The sequence below is a fragment of the Taurulus bubalis genome (genome assembly GCF_910589615.1).
Source record: "Taurulus bubalis genome assembly, chromosome: 5".
NCBI lineage: Eukaryota > Metazoa > Chordata > Actinopteri > Perciformes > Cottidae > Taurulus > Taurulus bubalis.
Window position 1 is genome coordinate 26,777,279 of NC_136593.1, and position 22,438 is coordinate 26,799,716.

General features: G+C 39.2%; 1 protein-coding gene across 2 annotated transcripts; it reads right to left on the minus strand.

Annotated features, from left to right (window-relative positions):
- Positions 1-5,560: 5,560 nt before the first annotated feature.
- On the minus strand, positions 5,561-17,955 carry LOC306736717 (engulfment and cell motility protein 2; the record flags this gene model as incomplete). Of its 2 annotated transcripts, XM_079218374.1 has the most annotated exons (21): positions 5,561-5,761; positions 6,709-6,786; positions 6,893-6,975; positions 7,109-7,216; positions 7,322-7,434; positions 7,527-7,690; positions 8,247-8,383; positions 8,558-8,666; positions 8,748-8,852; positions 8,975-9,094; positions 9,471-9,593; positions 10,238-10,288; positions 10,625-10,660; positions 13,307-13,385; positions 14,537-14,688; positions 15,132-15,231; positions 15,363-15,532; positions 16,598-16,648; positions 16,736-16,808; positions 17,514-17,554; positions 17,878-17,955. In XM_079218374.1, the coding sequence occupies 21 exons, from the start codon at positions 17,953-17,955 to the stop codon at positions 5,561-5,563; spliced, it is 2,172 nt and encodes a 723-aa protein (XP_079074500.1). The 2 variants fall into 2 exon arrangements, with proteins under 2 accessions (XP_079074500.1, XP_079074501.1); XM_079218375.1 differs by lacking the exon at positions 10,625-10,660.
- Between the last annotated feature and the right edge of the window lie 4,483 nt (positions 17,956-22,438).

Sequence of the window (22,438 nt, forward strand, 5' to 3'; positions counted from 1 at the left end):
CCCAAGCAAATTGAGGACCTGCTGTAATATCAGGACTGCTTAGATCATTATGTTATTGCACATTCAAAGCCAGACAACAAACACTGACACAAACATATACAAAATGTAAAATATTGCCGACAATTTGTGAATCACAAAAGGGAGCAGTCGTAGATCAGAGCGGTGGTGCAGAAAGAGATTTGTATTTATTTTATATTCAGTATAAAGTATATATTGACATTGTCTGTGTGTAAATATGTGTTATAAGGAATGCATAAACCCTGACCAGGAAAAATAAAGGTGGACAATCATCCTCCTGCAGCACAGTGACTAAACACAGGAGAAACAAATGAATCTGAGCTGCCGGTGACCACTGGACTGAGACTAAAGACAACCTGATTCAATCCAGGGACATATATTTGCAGGGGAGAGCAGCTCAGACCTGCAGGGTATTTGTCATGTTTCCTGTCTCCATGTTCCACAGACTGAACCATTCTTTCTCCAAGCAGATGAAACTCGGGTGTTAAGACTGAAACGGAATTAAAATATTGCATTGATGTGAACAACCCTTTGGCTTAGCTTTCAGTACCTTGGACTGGGTTGTCCATCTTGCAGTATTAATACAGTATATGCTCATTCTGATTCAACGCCTTACAACCCACATCTTCTTTCAGAATAAAAGTGATCTAAAAGTAATTGTGTTAAATTCTATTTTAAGCTGTTATTCAATAAAACCTTTTTTGTTTATACAATGTTGCTGTTTATGTATTCTGTAATTTCTTGCCAAAGTCATTTGGTCCTTAAAAGATTATATTGATAAAAACATCCATTGATTTTTCAGACTGCTCCTAATACAGTCAGTTGAACTTGATTTACAAAATTACAATAAAGTGTCCCGATTATCAATTTGCTGAACTGATACAAGCTTTTGTAGGTCAGATATGTCAAATGAATTGCAATTGTTGATGTATTCGTCCTTTAGCTTTACACCCCTGCCTAAAACCTACAGCAAGTCAGTCTGTAATAACACTCACATGTTATTCTAAGTGGTTAAAAGTAACTCACTATATTTAATCAAGGACTGAATATAAATACATGTTTGTCCTTCCATTTTAAGCTACTTTATACTTTGACTCCATAACATTTCAGATGCAATATTAAGGCTACTGCACTACATGTATTAGACAGTTTAAGTTATACTATAAGTGAGCTTATAAATGTGGGATACTGCTAAAAGAAAATAGCTTTAACTTGGCCAACTACAACACTAAAGTGCTACTTTACTTGTACTTCATCAGTCGAACAATCCCCCTTATATGAAATGTATGTGACAGTTACAGCGGCCCTTCGGCCTCCATCATGAGGGCGTATATGTTTCTGATATCTTTGGCTGCTAATACTTCTGTTAGTTGTGAAGTAACATAAATGAATGCTGAACCTTTATTTGCAATGAGGTATTTTTTACATTGTGGTATAAAGGCACCTGTATTTAAAAGGGTCCTGTTGAGTTTTCTCCTAAATAAAAAGCAATGTTTACATTTAGTGTTACTCACCAACATTGCACTGTGTGTATCTTTGAGCTATGACGAATCTGTTGTTGTATTTCCGTCCTAATAAAACATTTGCTAACTCGATTTTGAAGTATTTTAAATTCAGCATGGTTTACATCCATACTGACTCGCTTTTGATAGAGTATTGCTGCATATCTTGGCGTATTACCTCCACCTGCAGATCAGTGGAATAGTGGCACCCCACTGGTGGGACTAAAGTGTCACTGCATGCGGAAGTCTGAAACGGCACAGGGAAAACTTAAATAAAGTTTATATATATATATATATATATATATATATATATATATATATATATATATATATATATATATATATATATATAGATAAATAAATAATATATATATATTTATTTTCTAAAACTCAAACTCTTGAATTATAGATCTAAACATATCTTAATTGATGTGGTTGAATAATGCCAGGTTGAACCAAAAAGGTAGATTAAGAAAAGATTTTCAGTAAAAAACAAAATTTAAACTGTAGACAAAGACACATTTCCATTTGAGTGGACAATAAAGATGTCTAATTGAATCTAGTTAGACTCTGTATTTATTCACACAAAACATAATACATTTTCTTCAATAAGGCAACACAATACTGTATATACATACAATGATCTATATGTAAACCATAATTTGACGTTATGTTCTTATTTCTTAGCAAACAACATGTCATTCTTTACGATCACTAGCAAGTGTAAATAAATAGTTTAGCAAGTCATGTAAAAGAGTACCAAGTCATACTGTTAGTACATCCAATGCAACAATCCTTTACTCACTGCGGTATTTTGTCATTATTGATATATTTTAGCTGCAGTTCGACCACTTCCTGGAATATAAAATAACCCTTTTTGAGCAGTAAAAGGGGCCCCGTGGAGTTTTCTTGTCAACAACCAAAATATGTTTACATTCAGTGTTGCTCACTAAAACTACTGTGTATCCTTGAGGTCTAACAAACGTGCCATAAAACATGTGCAGAGAGATTTAAGTATTTTACATCTAGTATTGTTAACATCCATCTTTAATAGCTTGCAGAATTCATCTACACTGCCTTTACTGGAGCATTGCAGCATTTCTTGGTGAATTACCACCACCTGCTGATCATTGTAGTACAACAATTGGCAGTGTACCACATATGCGTCCTTGTTTGCGTGCGTGAGACATACAGAACAGGGACCCACTTCAAGAAAGACGGCTCCACAGCACTACTAGAGGTCTAAAACTCCACAGGGAACTTTTACAATCTCCAACATCAGTTAAAAACCAAACAGAAACATTATTTAAAAACAACTAACTTCAAATATATTCCTTTTCACAAACATCATCAACAGTAATGGCATTTTTCATTATTCAATTAGCATTATAAGATACATGAACACTGACATCATCATTGGGTGCTGGAGTGGGTGTCATTACTAAACAATATGAGGTGCTTGTAGTTTGAAAACGTGGTTGTGAGTCCAAAAATTCTCTTTTTTGTGTGTGTGAATGTCCTTCCACAGTTATTGGCGTGTTGAATATATTATACGGAGCGATGCTGTTGGTTTGATACCCATTCTCTTCACAGCTGATAAGATTGTACAATCATTTACAAAAATATAATTCTATTCTGCATTAACGAGTGACAGTAGTGATTAGTACTGGTTTAGACAGGACATGAATAAAGTGAATAAAATACACAAACCAATGGCACTATGGAAATCAGAAACCATCAAGCAATAGTCCTATAATTGATATCACTGCACACAAAGCACAGAATACTGTCTGCTCCAACGACACATGAGCAACACTAGATGTCACTCAGATGTTTCTGACCTGCTTCCATTCATGGGAGGGTCTGTTTCTAAAACCGGCCAACAGTGCTGCTCTTTCCTGTTTCCCTGTGTAGTGTGCCAGAAAAGTCTGAAATCAAGCCTCAAAACTGCGGATGAATTCAAACACAAGGGACATCAAACACTGTTGGTATATGAGACAGGTTTGTTTAACTGGAAAGAATAGCACTATAATCTGACCAAACATGGAAACACAAACCTAATTTAGAATTCATAAGCAGTATATAAACAATTAATATGTGGTTTACTCCTAGTATGAATCATCTATAACTGGTGGATTAGCAGTTAATCAGTGTTTAATAACACAGTCTAACATAGTTGCAAACATAAATTACTGCATTTCTGTAGTTTTAAACACATGCACTTCAAATAGTTTTCACCCTGCTGTACATCCATACGCCTCATGTCCACAGTTAAGGATCTGTCACACACTGTAAAAGTGTCATACTATATGGTAACCATTGACGATATTTGACTGTAAATTATTGAAACTGTTTTACTGTTATCAAACATTGATTTTATGTTTACACATCAGTAGTGAATGCTTCATAGGAGAAATCCTAACAACAACTTTGACTTTGACTGATAAGGCAACACAGTGACTATAACTCAACAAAAAAAGGGTAATTCATGTTTTTTAAAGCATTGGATGTCAGAGCTTTGGCCACGATTTGTATGAAATATATTGAGATTAAACCTTCCATCTCTCAACATTAACAATTTACACCACACCTCAAATATGCACACAAATACACACGGCAGACACATACAGTCTGCAATGGTGTCTTCACACAACATGCTTGAACAGTTTTAATTCAACGGGATACGTATATCTAACTCACACGGTTTAACCAGCGATAAAAACACGTGTAAGTCTGAGGAGAGACAGATTTAAACGATCTGAAGCAGCATGAATGTTGAATAAACAGAAGCTGTATGAAATATATATGCAGATGAAACAATTAGTGTATTCATTGATTAGTTGATGGACAGGCAATTAATCTGCAAAAATATTGACGAACACTTCTTTTTTTTTTTAAAGAAAAAGGCAAAAATTAACTGGATCCACTTTCTCAGATATAATTATTTGCTGGTTTTCTTTTGTCTTCAACAATAGCAAACTGTTTTTGTTGGGATTTTTGGAACATTAGTCTGACAAAACAACATTTATGTTAACTTGAGCAATTCATTTCTCGGGGATTGCGATGATTACTTTCCACTCATTTATTTTATTTCCTAAATCAAATGATCAATTTAGAATTGTTCGTTGCAGCCCTAGGCTTTTGTGTCCCAGTATGATAAACATGATAAAAGTAACAAACAAATATTATCCTTGCACCTTATCTGTTGTATAGGTAGATTTTTTTCTCTCTCTTCATAACTGAATTTTAGCTTTCATTGTCTTTACAATACTGAATTGCAGGTCAAATTACTTCTTGATGGTATAAGGAGGATGTTCTGATTATGGGGACCAGAAACATCTTGTTCAAAACCTCCTGACCTCAACTATTCCTCCCAATAAAGTGACTCTGAGCAACACTGGCTGAGTCATTTCAGCAGAGTGTGAGTGTGTAAAGCCTCGGCCCACTCTCTCTACTCTGTGTGACGGTCAAACGTCCTTCATATGGAGGGATAGACCGATCAAAAGGTATAAACACTTCATCTTCTATTGCCTTGAGACCAAGTGCACTATTTTATTGACCGGTTAAGCCACAATTTGACAAAAATATACTAATTTAAAGACTTATCTGCAGATATGCATTCCCCATCAGGCACACTTTTTAGGCAGCTTTATACCTTTAAATAGCAAAGAATGGGGAGGCGTTGCCTGGAGACTGCACTAATGAATGAGATTCACTCACAGGAGAAACTCTCTGGAGTGGACCCTGACCTCGGACCTCCCTGTGAAGCTATAAACACATTTCTCCTATTTGACGAACCATACAGCATCACAAACACGGACAGAGGAGTCTCCAGGGTTCTGGAATGTGAGAAAAAAAGAAAAAAGTATTCAAAGTAACCTTTCTAGGTGCAAATATCTGCAGCTAAATTCATCAAAAGATAATCATCCTTTACAAACACACACTGCAAACACACACACACACACACACACACACACACACACACACACACACACACACACACACACACACACACACACACACACTCACACGCACACATCTCAGCTGTAGTTGTAGGTGAAGTTATAAGAGCTGGGCTCCTTCGGCACGGGGGGCGGGGCTTCTGGGATGGTGATGTTCTCAAGGTCGAGGAGGCGGAGCTTCATCTCCATGCTGATGAGAGTATCTAGGTCGCTGCGCGTCAGGTCGCTGCCCATCTCTCTGCCCAGCAGCGCACACAGCCCATCGGTCCAGATGCAGTACTGCTCCCAAAACACCACAGAGGAACGTGCATGAGACCCACAGAGGAACGTGCATGAGACCCACAGAGGAACGTGCATGAGACCCACAGAGGAACGTGCATGAGAACAGTGTGTTTCTACACGGTACAATGCGAGTCAACAGGTTGTATGTTGATTTGAAATCCAGATTCATGGGAATAATATGGTACGCTTTTAATATTCAAGTTGCATGGTTCTGACTGATGTACCCTGTATTGATAATCGATATGTTTAAAAATGAAATATTGATATCACGTTAATAATAAACATAGGAAACTTATAAATTATGCTTTTCTACAGTTCTGTAAATAATTTGCACACAAAAAACAACACGTACAATAAATGTAAAGTACAATAAATTGGACTGATAGCATTATTATTATGATTACATGTATTTTTTCACACTTTCTAAAAGATACGACAAGGTTATATTCATTGTAAATTATTTTGGCCAGAATAATCATGTGGTAAAAATATGATATCGTGACCGTTGCTCCCTTGTCGCTTTCCTCCTAATGCTTAGGATGGATTAAATGCAAAAGTCAAATTTCATGTATGTATGTATTAAAATAACGTTTAAGGTGGTTACACAAATAATGCCAGGACCCAGCTTTATAGTTAAAGCAGCAGCATTAATAACTTTTTTTGTCAACACTGACATATTTTCACTTGGTAAACTGGTTATAGCAATATTGTTAGCAGTTGCCTATTACAACATAAGCATTTATTTAGAGATGTGTTTCTGGCCACCTGATTAATGTTTCTCCAATATTTACTAAGTCCTCATTTTTAGCTGTTTTGATTTCCACCAACTCCTGAGGAAGATAAATGGCTATTTACCTGCTAAATGCTCCTGTTAAACACAATGACCCATTGTTCAAATGAATATAGAATCGTGCAGCCTTACGCCTCACTGTTGCTGATCTTACCTCGTACTTGTTTGGTGCAACAAAGTTGAGCGTCTCATCGGGATCATAAAGGACAGAGAAGGCTAACTCCAGCACCTCCTGAAGAAGCAAACATGGCGACAAACAACACACTCAGTGACCGCAAAGAATGAAAGAACCGCCATGTGACTAGAATGACAATAAAACATGAATAAACTAAAAGTACCTTGTTTTGTTTCAGAGCGCTTTTCTCCTTCATATGAGGGCAGTCCTTCCCGGTCACCACAGACTTGATGTCAGAGACGGGGACTGAGAGGAACATAGAGAAGTTTATTAAGCTCCGCCCACTGACTGATACAGTATGCTCTGCTAGTGAATGATTGTAATGAAACTGTTTATGAGTTGGGAGACGGAGCCACCTGACGAAATAAATGCATCTTACTCTTGTCACTGAGTAGCTCAAAAGGCACTTCACCCTGAGGTGACTCATCCAGGTCTCCGTAGTGCAGCACTTTGTGATTCAGTGAGAGTCTGCAGAACCAAAACTTCTCTACAAAAGAGAGACACACAACAACACAATGCTTAGCGGATAATCAACAGCAGCAGTACTCCTACTTCAGCATAAAGAAAGCAAAGTGACTGTATTGATATGTACCTTGCCTTCGGCGGTTCCCCAGCTTGCGGAAGCAGCTCCCGTCACACAGCCGGTTCAGTCGCTGCTGCTTGATGAGCTCTAAAATCTCTGGTTGAATTCTCTCCCGCAGCTCACTGGAGGACAAATACAGCATGAGCAACACAAGTAAAAACACACATAAATGTGCACAATACTGTACTATTATGTATCTTTACTACACACTGACATGATGGGAGGAGACTGGAAGTCGTCCTGGCTCATTCTCTCGGACTGCCGCAGACGCAGAATCTCTGAGTAGTTCAGGCCGCGCAGTTTATTCTTCAGCTGGTCTAAAGATGCCGGCTTCATTGCCAGAGCCCTGGTGATCTGCTCACGGACCACCTGCATCACCTGCTCAGGGTTGAAGCACATGGGATAGACATTATCATATCTCACTGGATTGTTTTTTTTAGTCATTGTAAATATTGTTTAAGCTGTAAGCACAGTTGAGAAGCATGAGTACTGTAGTTGTATGAGAATTATGAGTTGTTCTGAATACCAAATTCTGTCCTGCGCATTAGTAGAAAACTGAATTTGTATTAGTTGTAGCCTCATAAAACACAAAATAATGATAATTGTAAATCATTATTTAGGGCAGGGGGACTGTTATGCCACATGAGTTATGGCTGTTGAAGGTGTTTTTTTCTTCTTAGTTATGCAGTTTATCCATTCATTACTTTAGTTTGGGTCCTTCACCTCTTTTAAATTCCAAAAGTTCGAGGCAGAACAATTTCCAAGTAGAGAGGATTTTATTCTAATAGATGTTCAGTTCTATAAATATTAAATAAACAGTATATCTGTGAGTTCGAAGGCAAGGACACAATGACAGTTGGGTCAAAGCACGGAATGTAAACATACAGTATATACATATATGAATATGAATGTGAGAGCGTTTTAGTCCTAAGACCTTATTGAAGTCCTCAGCTGTGGCCCTCATCTCCTTCCAGGTTTTATTAAGTAGCTGGATGCAGACGCAGAAGAACTCCTCCCATGCCCGGTCATGAGTGAAGAACATGGGGTGGTAGTCGTTGCAGCCCTCATTAGCTACACAAAATAAAATGTTTCAAGAAGAAAAAGTTAGTATGAGAGGCATTTCCACACAGACACACACACACACACACACACACCTGGAGTAATGAGTGTCAAACTGTAATTTCAAAGACATTTGTTAACAAAAGTACAGCAGCTTCACCTCGTGTCAAACACAGATCTACTTACGCAATTCTCCGACTTGGAGAATCTCGCACAACATTCGCGTGAGCTCGATGGCACAGCGGCCGAAGGGACATTCGTGCTTGTCCTCGCGGCTGCTGTTCTCGAGCACAATCTGCCATGAGTGAGAAGACATGTTAGATGCGCCGCCTCTGTGAGTTGAGCAAAGTCATGCACGAGTCATGCCAAGACGCACCCGGATGTACGTGTCCTGGTGAACCTTGGCGAGGTACAGCATGTTGTCCAAAGCCAGCATTCCCGGAGGAGTCTGGGTGAAGTCCATGGCTGGATTCACGTGGTTCTGCATTTAAAACACAAATAATAAAGCAGTTTTAAAACATGTCACTAACTAACTGTTTCTATTTGAATCTATTTGGACAGCTGGTTTAGATGAAGAAACCGAGCTCTATAGTGGAGACTCACCGTGAACCCCAGCATCTTATAGTCCTTGGTGTACATGGCCTTTCTCTTTTCGGTACCAGTGGGGTCATTTTCTCCATCGAAAGCGATCCTTCGCAGCTCGAATATGATGTCTCTCTGAGCCTGAACCACAGCAAGCAACATGTTATCAAAATAAACATTGATGCTTTTAACATTATAGCAGCAACATAATAATATATTTTTTGGGAATTAAAAATCTAATCTCAGGGAAAATAGATCAGATATTATATTTTTGCCTGTGGAACATGTGCAAAGATTCAAAGGCCAGGTCTACACTGTAAACAAGAACTGATGAAAACAAGCAGGGAAATCCTCTTTTTACACTTAATGCAAATCTATTTGAGTGTAAACACAACCATGTTGTTGATTTGAACTTAGCAAAAAGAAAAGGCATTTGTTGTATTTCACTTATCATGTTACATTTGAACAGATTAAATGTCATTATTGAAATAAACTAGCCAACTATTTAAATGTGTACCTGGTCATTTGGATCCATTTTGGTCATCATTCGTTCTTCTAAAAGGTTGAAGGTCAAAACCTGCAGCACATACAGCTGATGTGCCATTTCTGCTTTGATTGGTCGATTTCCTCTGATGACATGCTGATGAAAGAAGAGCACTTAGCTAAGAGCGAAGCCTCCATATTTGGCTACAATTCATGCACAAACGCTACAAAAACATCTAAAAGCATCATGAAGGGTTTTCTTCCACTGAAGGAAAAATAAAAGTTATTTGTATCTAAGAAAGTCAGCTGAAGCCTCAAGACATAAAGCTAAAGATGACGTCATAAAACCCTCAGAGTCCAACAGGTAACCAGGTCTCCTTAACAGATTTGCAGGTTTTGGGTCCATCAGAGAACACAATGCTGGAGCTGCTCCAGGTCATCCACGCTAAAATGTGCAGCCAGTTCAGTCAGACACTTGTTGGTGCCAAAAAATAATAATTTTCAGAGCAGATTTTGTATCACATTTGCTGGTTCTCTGTCGCAGCTCTCCGAGTGAGTAAATCTACACATTCTGAATTTGCGGTCCCAGGGATAAAATGTTCAGCCCCATCAAACCCCAGCAAAGGATCGTCTCAAAGAAGGCTGAATAGAAATATTTTGTTTAAAGATAGTTTTCCAATGTTTGATTTAGCCACTAGTTTCAAACCCAACCTCTGGGAACTGCTCAAATCCTGTGTTCACACATGGATATTTCTCCTTAAGCAGAGTGTCAACTCTAATACTTTCAGATTTGATACTCACATTGAGGATGATGGATCGCAGGTGTTTCTGAGCCAAAGTGCTCGCCATTTCCTGAAGGTAAAGAGATACGTTATTCCAACACAAAGGGCTGATGAGGGAAGATGCTTTATTATACAGCACAGCAGTAACTTTACCAAAGTCTAACAACAGCAAATGGGAATTTTAAACAACTACTGAAATGCAGAAGCTACATTTCCATCACTGGTTATAACTATTTTTGCTTCACACCTTCTGTAAAACATTTTTAATCTGTCAACACAGTCTGTCTGCTGCTGCATGGATTATAAATAGCGGCTTTCCATGACACAGAAAGAGATGGGCAGTGAGGGAGAAGAAGGGCTGTGGGATGCAGAGGGCGGTATGAGATGCTGAGGGATGTGTACTCACAGTGAGGTGCTGCTCCAGCGGGTTAGTATACTCCTCCTACAGGGTGAAGGGAGGGAGGAGGGACGTGGGTGTAACAGTGATGGAAACAAAGAGCGCACACACATGGACAATGAGATACAGGGATACATCACCGGCACAGCATGCAACGAAATAAGAACACACAACATAATGTCCAATAAGAAGTAGTCACGACATTTAGCTGTTTGAAAAAGCTCATGGCCTACATGCCGAATCAGACGACCACACATTTATTGGTCATCCAACTGGCTTTGAAAGGATTTTACATACTAAAGAGCAGTGCAATTCTATCAACCCACAGAGGAAAGGTGATCTTTAAACCTCCCATTTATGCATGAAAATCACTGTGGTGATTGTAGCGTGGATTTTAGTCATGTAACCTTAATTCGTCAAGGATTTTTTTTCAATGTAAAACATCAGATCATTAGAATGTTGTTGTACTGCTACGCTGCTGCAGAATCGCAGCATGATTTCAGGATCATTTTGTAATAAGTCTCCTTCCTTTGAAAACTATAAAACAAGAGAAACGAAGTCTATATTTTAAAGTGTAGCTTCCCAGTAATGCACTTGATTTTAGTAATGTTAGTGATCAGTTCAACAGTGCCAGCCACATACAACATGTACTGTGTGTCCCTCTGATGTATTTATCTCAAAGAACTGACTTGGATTGCCCTCCAGTGGTCAACAACAGCAGGAGGAGAGGACTGCATGTTCAAGGACAACAGTCCGGACATACTGTGCGTCCTCATACTGTGAGTCCTGCATTTATTTTGAGGAATCAGGATTTGAGGAACTTTGTATTTGGAGTTTTGGAATCCAAATATTACACTAAATAAATATGTTCAGTCTCAATTTACCCTTAAATTCAATGTAAAGTAGTGATTTACAATTGTGCTACTAAAACAAACACATCTTTCACAGTCAGTCAAAGATGTGTTTCTGCAGCACAAACCAGTGACATTACAACGTCTCACTGCCTCGTCCACTTGATGCTGCTATGGTGTGACATGTGGACAAATTAAAGTGATTGATCCAAGTGTTTGGACTAATGATTAAAGGCAGAGAATCCAGCATGAGCAGCATTCATTGTAGCAATGCATAGTGCACTTTATACACTGAGCAATACTATTATCATATTTTTGTGCAATACTGTTATATCTTTTATATTTTTTGCCTTATTTTTATTTTTTGTTTAACTTAAGTTTATTCTAATTCTGTGTATTAAGAGGACCCAGCAAAATAAGCGTTTCATTGTATAGAATAACTGTCTGTTATCTGTGCATATGACAGTAAAAACATGTCTTGAATTCATGTAGCTATTTGTCAAACATATTTGTAGGCATTTGTTCTCTTCTTTTAACAAAAGATAGGCCATGTCTTTTTTTCCCTGCACATCCTCAGCTCTGACTTCATGAACTTGTTAGATACTGAAATCTGATGGAAAAGTTGAAGTTTGTGACTGATAAACAGATTGCAAAGATCTTGCCAACCAAAAACTATGTCTGTCACAAGTTTTTGTTTATTTTGTTGATCAAATGAAAATAAATCTTGGTGTAAATAGTAAATGTATGGTATTTCAATTTACTTGTTAAAGAAAAACAAAAATGTAATATTTAAGTGAGTTATTGTGATCTAGGTTGTAATTAGATGGTTTCTACTGTTCAATTTTCACGCTGTGTTCGTTTTCCTCTAATTTATTCCTGAGATATTATTTCCCTCGTCCAGGATAGAAACTTTAAAGTCCTGTTTTTCTATGGTAAAATGGTCAAATACATAAGTAACACATACAAATCAAATTCCAACATGGAGAACTAATTAAGCGAGACACACGCAGGGCAAGTGACAATGTGTGAAACAGAATGAAACAATGCAGTGTGCTCCGTGAGCTGGGACAGACGAGATCACTGCAGGGCGAGCGGGGCACAGAATGACGTGAAGGATGAGTAACAGACTGGACAGACATCCAAAACAGCACTCGCTCCTTTGGTCTTTGTATATTTGGCTGTGCGACAAAGATATTTCAGAATCTGTTTGGGAAGTTTCTGTCCGACTCTGTTTAATCACCTGGAACTTAATATCATATTTTTGTATATTTGGATGTCACGCGAATCAATGTTCACGCCACATTTGTTACAGAGTGAACCACTGGCTGGCATTGGGACTAATGCTTGAGTCAAATAGAAATAAGCATTTTCTTTACTGAATTTAGCAAAAATAATCTTTAATTTCTGCATTCTGCTCGGATCCGATCAAAGCACTTTGTCTATTTGTCACAATCAGTCATCCTTCAGTTGCTCTACCTCGGTGAGCTTTTCTCAAATAACTCCAGCATAACAAATGTGCAAACTTCAAAGGAAAGCGAGGACTATTTTGAGTGAGTGTGTCATTACAGTGCTGCCTGTCAGACAGAATAATGACAGCTGGCAGACAGACGTTTTGTTCATGAGATTAGTAACCAACCTACAGCCGCCCCCATTAGCAGCCAGAGAGACGATATCTGCAGCTCTGACACCAAAAAACATGCGACTATTATGAGCAAATGTCAGTATTTTATGTGTAGGTGGCTTTTCCAGAGCGTAGTGTGAGGATGGAAGATTATTAGTATTCTAGCTTTGTCTATCTATTCTGAGTATTCAGTCCTTTTCTCTAATAAAGGGCACTGACCTGCCGTCTGTCCTCTGGTGCCTTCAGGAAAAGAGCATTGATGAGGGCGATGGCGTACGTTTGGATCTCTTGGTTTGACCTGAAGGAATATCAAGCGTTGCAACAACCAGTTAGAAGCATCTTGCTCCGGAAATGTCCATACAGAGTATCAACGAAAGAATAACGACGATGCTAAACAACAATACACCTCACTTGTATCACTATGAATACTTAGGATGGGTGCAGGACGTTTAGAGAACCCTCTTTCTTTTAATAATTGTATGTTATTCATCATTATGTTACACGAGCAGTAAAACCAAGAGTATCTTGAACATATTAAAAAGTCTTTGGAAATATATTTATCACCATGAAAAGACCAAAACCAACAACAAGTATTGCCTAATATAGCTTTTTCCTATGTGCCATTGAGCTCCATTGTTGTCCAGAAAATACTACAAAACACATAAAGGCCACTGGGTGACGGATTCCATCAATACAATTAACAAGGGATTTTTAGATGTTATATTTAGCAATCGCACATACACCGTCCTCCCACATGTTGCAGCACTATGCCGTCATCTCAGCCGAGAAGGGAGAAATGTCTCGTAGAGTCCTTCCCGCGTCATGTAATGGAAACAAACCCTCAGCGCATATGTCTGAGCTTAAAGTTTTCCCCCAAAACCCGGCATGGGTTTTGGGGGAAAAAGAGCTGAGCTGAAACCTCCAGACGCTGCATGACGCACAGGTGAGCAGCCGGGCGCTGGTGGAGAGGGGTGCGTAATAATCTGAAAACATGACTTTGAAGTACGTCTACACTCGCACACACAGATTAATAAGGAGAGGAGTGGATACATCCACTGCTGAAAGTAGTCTTTAACAAGAGCACTACTTGCTTCTGATTGAGTAAGGTTTGCTAAAAACTACAGTGCCCAGCTGTTTTAGGAAATTATGTACATGAAGCGTACATATGACCTGTTTTTAAGGATTATGTCTTCAATAGGAACCAATGGGCTTAAATTAGAGAAGTAGCAAAGTATTGAAAGACAAGAACAATATAGAATAACATCACCCTTGGTGTTTGATAGGGGTCGTCTACACATCCTGAACTCACCCTTTGAATAGTGCAACGAGCCAAAGTCGTAGCAAATTTCAAATATTTTATTTTCTAAACTACCCCACAATGCTACATTCACACATCTCCCCCCCTCATATCAGAGTGCAAGAAGCCCCTGTGCGTGTGTGTGTGCTCACACTTGCAGGTGTCCGATGAGCTGTCCAACGGTGATCTCTTGTGCCACGCGGTGGTAGAGGCTGTGGCTGTTGAGGACCATGCTTTCCAGGATGGCTAGAGAGCGCTGCAGGATGGACACGTCCACCATCGGCTGGTTCACATAGCCTGCGATCTGAGTGAGGACAGAGAAGACCAAGCAACATGAAGAGGACTCTGAATCTTTAACGTCCTCAACTGTGCCTTTCTGAATCAATTCACAAGAGTTTGTACTCCTGAAAAGATTCGAATCATTGAGTTCCTTTCCTTATTAAAACGTAAATCTATCTGTAAAATAAAATAAAATAAAATCTGTACAGAAAGTTTTCAGAAGACAAATAGTCCCATACTCTACACACTGAAGGAGCTTCGAATAATGTGAGGAGTTGCTAGGCAACTGCAGCCACTCTTTTCCCGGCATGTGGACCGAAAGGTTGGTGAAGTAATTAAATAAAAGTGTATGAATAAAAAGGGATAAAAAAAGACAGGCCTTGAAATTGAAAACAGCATAGATGTGTCCGGTGGGCTCTCTGTGAATATAATATGTCAGATGAAATGCTCTTTTGTTGGAGGAGGTACCTGTTTGATGAAGGAGAGGGAGATAAGGTCCCAGGACACAATGCCGTGATCCATTAGCTCCAGGAAGGCAGTGAGAGTGAAGGCCAGCATTTCACCAAAGCTGAAGGAAGCAAAGACCAGTTAGTAGAGGCCTTTTCACATCATCCGACCTGGTCCAACTACCAAGAATGAATAGCACACATATAAATAACAAAATATTATCGCTGTCAGAAAAACAGAACGTGTGCTTACTGAGTGCCACTCTCAACCAGACGAGCCAGCGTCCCAATGCCCTCCATATTGATGAACTCGGCGGCAAAGGTTGGGTCTGCGGACAGCTTGGCGAGCTCTTTCAGAGCCTCCAGCCGGGCGTCGATGCCGTGGGATTGGATCCTCTCCAGGAGCTGACGGGCAGCGCGAGCCTGTCAGACACCAAAGTTTACCTCACCACCCACTCACGGAATTATTTGAGCGTGATAGCGTGATTTTAAGGCGATGCAACAGATCATTCTTAATCAGACCTACTTGCAAATTATGTTGGTTTCACGTATTATCTCCATATGCTTTCAGTGTTAAACTGTTTAAATAGTACAGCCTGTTTCATAAGTTGTGACCCAACACAAGTCAAGTCTTTTATTAGTATTTTTTGATGTATTTAGCTGTGCTGAATTAATTTGATGAGACTATGATCTGATGTATATCTGAGCGTAACACTCGAGACACATCTAAATTATGTGTACTGCTTTTTATACAGCCTTAACTGAACATGGTTGACCTGTACGATATAAATTGTGCCTGCCTTTGTATGAATAATTGCTTTATGTTTACATGAATTGAACAAACGAGCAAGAGACCTGATGAAGAAAGCATTAAAGGCTCAGAACATTTACAGTCAGAACGTGGAACATTTAGGCACAAAGCATGAAGAGATGCAGAACTACTTTGAATATGATAGGTCAAAGTTGAACCAGGAAGCCGGCCAAGAAAAAGGCCCAAGTTGTTATAAATCCAAAGTAGAGCCCAGAGCATTGGTAGCACTTTGTTGTGTGTGTTTTGGTAGTGGAGGCGTGAGGTGCACCCACAGTGCATTTGGGAGGAAGGGTGGGATTAAAAAAGAATATATTATCATACATTATTTTTGAGGCTGGTATCCACCATGGCAAATCCCATCAGCCCCTTTCATCCTTTTAAAAGCATCGCTCTCCCACCAGCATTTGCTGACACTCAGGTTATGGAGTACAGACAAGCGGAACTTGCAAGACACACAAAGTTTGCTGCACCAAAGTAGAGTTTGGTGATGTTCATGAGTAAAGACCTTTTTAAGTCACTACAAAATAAGATGTAGAAAATAGAGCGAGGAACAAGAATACACAGCAGTTACTCATTGTACAAATAGCTGACTGTATCTTATTTTAAAATTATTACAATTTCAAAACTTTCTTTAAGAAAAAGACACAACTAAACAGGAATAAACAAAGCTGACTCACAGGTGAAATGGCTAATCGGAGGATGGTCCCATTCTTGATTTCCCCACGGCTCTATAAGAGAATAAAGGAATATTAGTTCTGCACATTCATCACTAATTTACATAAACTCAAGCTTAGGAAGACAGCAGTGAAGCTCACCTGCTCAGTGATGTAAAGCTGAGGGCCATCAGCATAACGCAGAGCAAACTGCTCAGAGCCTGATAAAGACCAGCTGAGGATGAGGAAAGGGAAGATGACTTCATCAGTTCAAGTGTTAGATACCAACTAAAGAAGCAGTGTCACTGGTTTGCAGCATAAACCAGGCAAACCATAAACCTGGTTTGCAGCAGTGTCACTGGTATGCAGCATACGCTAGTATGCATGAACAAAACCTAGTTGAAAGTCAGATTGCTCCCTCCAGCATTTGTATTTACACAAATGAGAGATTGTGGAGGAGAATTATTCAGTGGGTGTTAACAGTAACGTGCAAAGAATTCTCAGTTTGAAATGGAAAAGGGAGGCAGTGGGAAGGTACAGCTAAGAGGTGGATGGGTGAGATAAACAAATTGCAATACGCATCACTAGAGTACACGACAAAAGAGCAGGTAAAAAAAACAAACAACGCCAGCAGGAAGGCAGAAAATCACATGTTATGTTATAAGCAGATATGATGACAGATAAAGGAAAGACGTCATGGGTAAGAAGGGTCATGTAAAGGTATCAGCTGTGTAGACACTCCCGGTGTCTACACCACTGCACCAACTGTGACCGGACTGGGCATCGCAATATAATAACTGCCGTTCTCTGACTTCTTTATAATCTTACATCATAAGCGTGCAAACATTTAGTCAATGTTCCATAATTTGGTAATTATACAGAAAGCCAGAATGCAAATCAATACAAGTAAAATATTCAAATGTGTGGGAGTAATGCTTACCCATCACATACTTCCCGTATTATCGAAGACAAAGGTCTTTTCTGCAAACAGAAGAAGAAGAAAAACATTTAAAACATACAAAATAAAAGCAATGACAGCTTGTGTTAAGAAGACTTACTTTTAAAAAGCAAGATTACATATCCTAAATCTATTACTCATGAAGGGTCACTTATAACAACCATGTTGGTACATACCTGTATTCTGAATGACTAAAACACATCTTAACATTACTTGTGCCTTTTACAATTGAATTGAATTGAAATTACTTTTAGGTTTAGCCACTAACAGCTAGTTAGAAGTTAGAAGAAGAAGAGTTAGTAGAGACCAACTAAAGATGCGTTTAATGTTTTACACAAATCCAGACCTGGTCCATCTCTATCAGCTGAGCATTAGCACCAGGCCATTCAATAGCAACTTTCACGATGTCAGCTGGGGGCGGCATGGCTTCCTTATCACAGCACCTGCAGAAGAAGAAACAAATCAGATTTCTCTCTTGTACAACTTCACCTGTTAGACTATTTGGGTTGATAACACCTGCTTTTGAAATCACTTCTAAGACACCGTTTACTTCACTTGAACTTTTAAACTGTGACATAAATGCTATTAAAAAAAGCGAATTAATGAATCGTGTTTGACAACTAACTAAAAATAGTTTTATTTCAGTGTTTGCACTCCTACAGCAGGTCAAAATATTTGGAAGAGGTTTTGGGTTTTTAGTTTGTTGATTGACTAAGTTCAGAATAATATACCTCACCTGTCGGTCCGCTCTGCTGTCCAAACCACTGAGCTCCCCTGTGAACGCAGAAACACACACAGCGGTCTTGTCAGTGTGAAACATTGTTCTCCTTAAAAAGCCCAAAGTCTCCATTGCTGCATTTTCTCTCCTCTGAACTGAATCTGTCAGTGAACGGATCAATAAGCATGACTTTTACAAAACCACCCACACACACAGATCTTGACTGGATCGAGCATTCTGCTTTCTGCAGCTCTGGGTTTGCTGTGCTTTGTTGCCCTCGGCATGTTATTATCATTTCCAATAAATATGCCAAACATATTTACATCACAGTTGTTTCTTTGCCAACTTTCTTTTGACAATTTACTTTTAAGTGTCCTACCAAACTGGTTTTGTTGCATTTATTGCGGCATCATCTTGAAGAAGTCAAACTGGTTTCTTCTTCTTGATATACAACACAGCTATTTTATGGTGTGACATTTTGAGAGTCTGACTTCAATCATCCCCCAATTTAGCTCATCACAAATACATATTTGTTGGCCGATAGTAAAGTAAAGTTGCAATATTGAAAGCCCACCATTTGTTTGAGGTCATTTAGAAACAGCTCACAATTCACAAATGTAAGGTAAAACACACCAGGTGATATATTGCTGTCAATATTTTGTTTAACTCTCATGCTGCATGTTGATATAGTTATTAGCCTCAAAACTCCGGAAAAGAGCTGTAGAATGTGAAAGAAAACACCATTGTAATATCACTATTTGTTATCACAGTGCTTAAAAAAAACAGGGTTCACAGATGTAATGAATATGTCATATATTCATTACATCTGTGAACCCTCCCTTCATATTTTGAATTTGAGCAATGAATAATTGAATAAATCATATGTATTGCATGACCCACAAGCTGTGTAGAGACATTTACAATCTAGGCATCTGCTCTCAGATCACATATATGGTCACATATTCATTATAATTCAATTCCTACAACTGTTTAATTTAACTCATTGCAAGAGCACACTATTATTTACACACACACATTTTTATTATAACCGCCACATTACCGTGACTACATTTACTGGTGAAACAACCTCAACCAGCCTGAATGAAAAATTATCTTCCAGAGAGGTTTACCAGTGTTATGGTACATTTAAACACTGCAGCACATTCTTTCCAAGTTTGATTCTATAAATATGTTCACCTGTCAGTTTACATCAACAATGGCCCAGATGTCTGACAGTGTTGTCCTTTGATCATTCATAAAACAAAGAATGTTTTTCCCTGTAATATGAGTTTACTCTTTTAAGATAACAGACTCCGTTGTCGGAGCATCATTACACTAAAGCTGCTGGCTCGCTAATGATGAAAACGTCTCAAAGTTGGAACAGAAATGGCACAATAAATACTCAGCACCCCTGAATCCTTTCATCTCAATAACTTTAAACCAAAGGATGATCGCATTGCATTCTCGACATCCTTTGTCACAAATTAGAGAGATTAACAGACTGACAGTGTTGTATGTTGATTAACATCAACAACAACAAATTAAGTTGGATTCTGCAAATGACACGCAGTCAAAAACTGCCAATTCAATTCAGAGTGTGAGCAGCCATCTGATGGAGCGCCTGCACCGCCTCCACATCTCCAAGCAGACGCTCCTCACGTCACATAATATGTGATCTCTCAGCCCTCTCTGAAGTTTCTTCTTGGATAAAAAAACAGGGGGAGATGTTTTCCTCTGTTGCTAAACTACATTTTCAGCACTGACATTTGGCTGAAGAAATGCACAGTGTTAAGCAGCGTATAGATATATTGTTATCTTAGCAGCAAAGGTGTTTTTCTTAGGACTATCGACATTTATGATTTATCATCCATCAATAACATCATATTACACTTTTCATACAACAGATAATGATAAATAATTGTCTAAAACACTGCAAAAAGTAATGAACCGTCTGATTTCTCCATTCATTATTTGTTAAATATTTGAAAATGAAAGTTCAGGTTTGACTTCCGCACATTATCGCACAGCCAAATATCATTAACATAAAGTTGACGATTCAAGAAGCGTTATCGATGTAAATTTCTGTTTTTCTATTACTAAAAACATGAACAATGATACCATAATAAGGTATCGTGTTCCAATTAATCCATCGTCTACTGGTGGCTCCACATATTTGCCTGTTACTGAGACCCTCAAATTAGGTTTCATACATACCAGATAACTGTCTAACAACAAAGTCAACTAAATCAACTCTTTTGAATTAAAACTATCTCTATCAATTAATGTTCTGGGTAACAGACTCAGATAATTTATCTCAGACCTTGTTACTCACTTGAGATATGAATTATTGGCGATGTCACCTCCTTTGATCTTCTATATAAATATGTTCTAGTACTTCATAACACTTTGGGTTTCCCTCACACCAATGGTGACACCCTTGACTGGTTTAAATCACACTGGATGGAGGTTTCTGCTCTGACTGTCTTTCCTGTCACATCCGTGCTGTCAGATCACTTTCTTGTCAGATTTGAAGCAACACTAGCTTGTACTTGGAATTCTGCCCACTGGTCCGTCAACTTCCACTGTACTTGGAGAGCGATTGCCTGCAGTGACAGGACCTGTGAAAACTGCACCAACAATTTAAAGACAGCCCTTTCTAGTCTTTGGGATTCAGTTCAGTTTTAGTTGCACTTCTTTCTACTGAAACAAACCAAAGACGTCTTCACCCTGGTTTAAAGATCAAACACGTTTCTGTCAGAAGATTGCAACGTAAATGAAAACTGTTCGTTTGTTTTCCTATGGCACAAGCGTGAATTGAATTACAAGCATACTCTGTCTGCCTATTTCTCTCGATAATCAGTTATAATAAACACAATTCGAGATCTATTTATGACACTGTAGCCAAACTCCCCCAAAACAGCTGTCTGATTCTTTTACAATTTTTTTCAGAAAAATAGATGAGATTAGATGAAAACGTAGTCCCTTGTCTCCAGTTACCTCTGCAGAATCTGCAGTGCAATATGCATAAATTTACAGACTTTGAGACTCTCTTGGCCGTCCTGGGACCTCTCTCTCTCTCTCTCTCTTGGCTGGCGGCGACTCTTTCCAGATGTTTGGGATCAGGATCTTTGTCTTCCTGGAGAGTCAGCCTCTCCTTTTCTCTCTCTCTCTCTCTCTCTCTCTCTCTCTCTCTCTCTCTCTCTCTCTCTCTCTCTTTCGTACATTGACTTGTCTCCTTCTCTTTTAGCATGAATTATGTGCTTGAACTTTCTCCTCCTGTGTCCTGTCCTCTCCATGGGGGAGAAGAGGTTGTGTAGTTCAGAATAGGTTTGGCGTTGTTCGACATCCTCCCTGATCCTATATGCTCCAGTATGTTTATAATCTATCCACAAATGTGTTCATCCTGATTGTCCATTCTGTAGTTTTACTACGTTGGGCCGTTCTGTTGCAGGCCTGTCTGTCCTGGCCTCAATTGCTCTTCCTGCGTTTTCCCCCCTATTTTTGTGATGTCCCAATTTGTGATATTGGGCTATGTAAAAATAATTGACTTGACTCAATGTAAATGAGCCAGCAGCCATTAAACGACACACCTGCAAGTATTGCTATACATTATGCCTGTGTGCTTCTCTGGTGCATGAGATGCATGCTGATGGAAACTGCAAAGTCACTTGATTAAGACGGTTTGATATCCTTTACCATGTTGTTTCCTTCAGCCCTGTCATCTGACTGGTATACAAGTCGACTGGGTAGCTACTGGGCTGCTGTACTGGGAGGTACTGGTCCATACTGGGAGGTACTGGGAGCCGGTATTGGGCTGCACGCGCTGCGGTGGTGGCAAAGCAACAACTGCGAAGGAGCTTTCAGCCTGAAAAGAAATCCCCCCTGTGTGGTCTGTCGTTTCAAAAGACTCCCAACTTCTTGTGTCCCCCACCAGCTACTCTTTGCACCGCAACCCGGATGTTTCTGACGCCATTGTACTATTCTTATAATGTGGTTAGGGGCTTCTGTCTCGGCTGGTTCCAATAAAACATGCACACATGGAGTCTGTGAACTTTTAAGAGCTAACTTAGCTAGCTAGCATCGCTAGCCTACGCTAATGCGCGGAGTGGCGCCCCCTCTGGTTATACGATGTTTATTAGGAGACGACTGCTCCGTTACTGGAGAAAAACAGTCGGCAATTTTCCTTTCT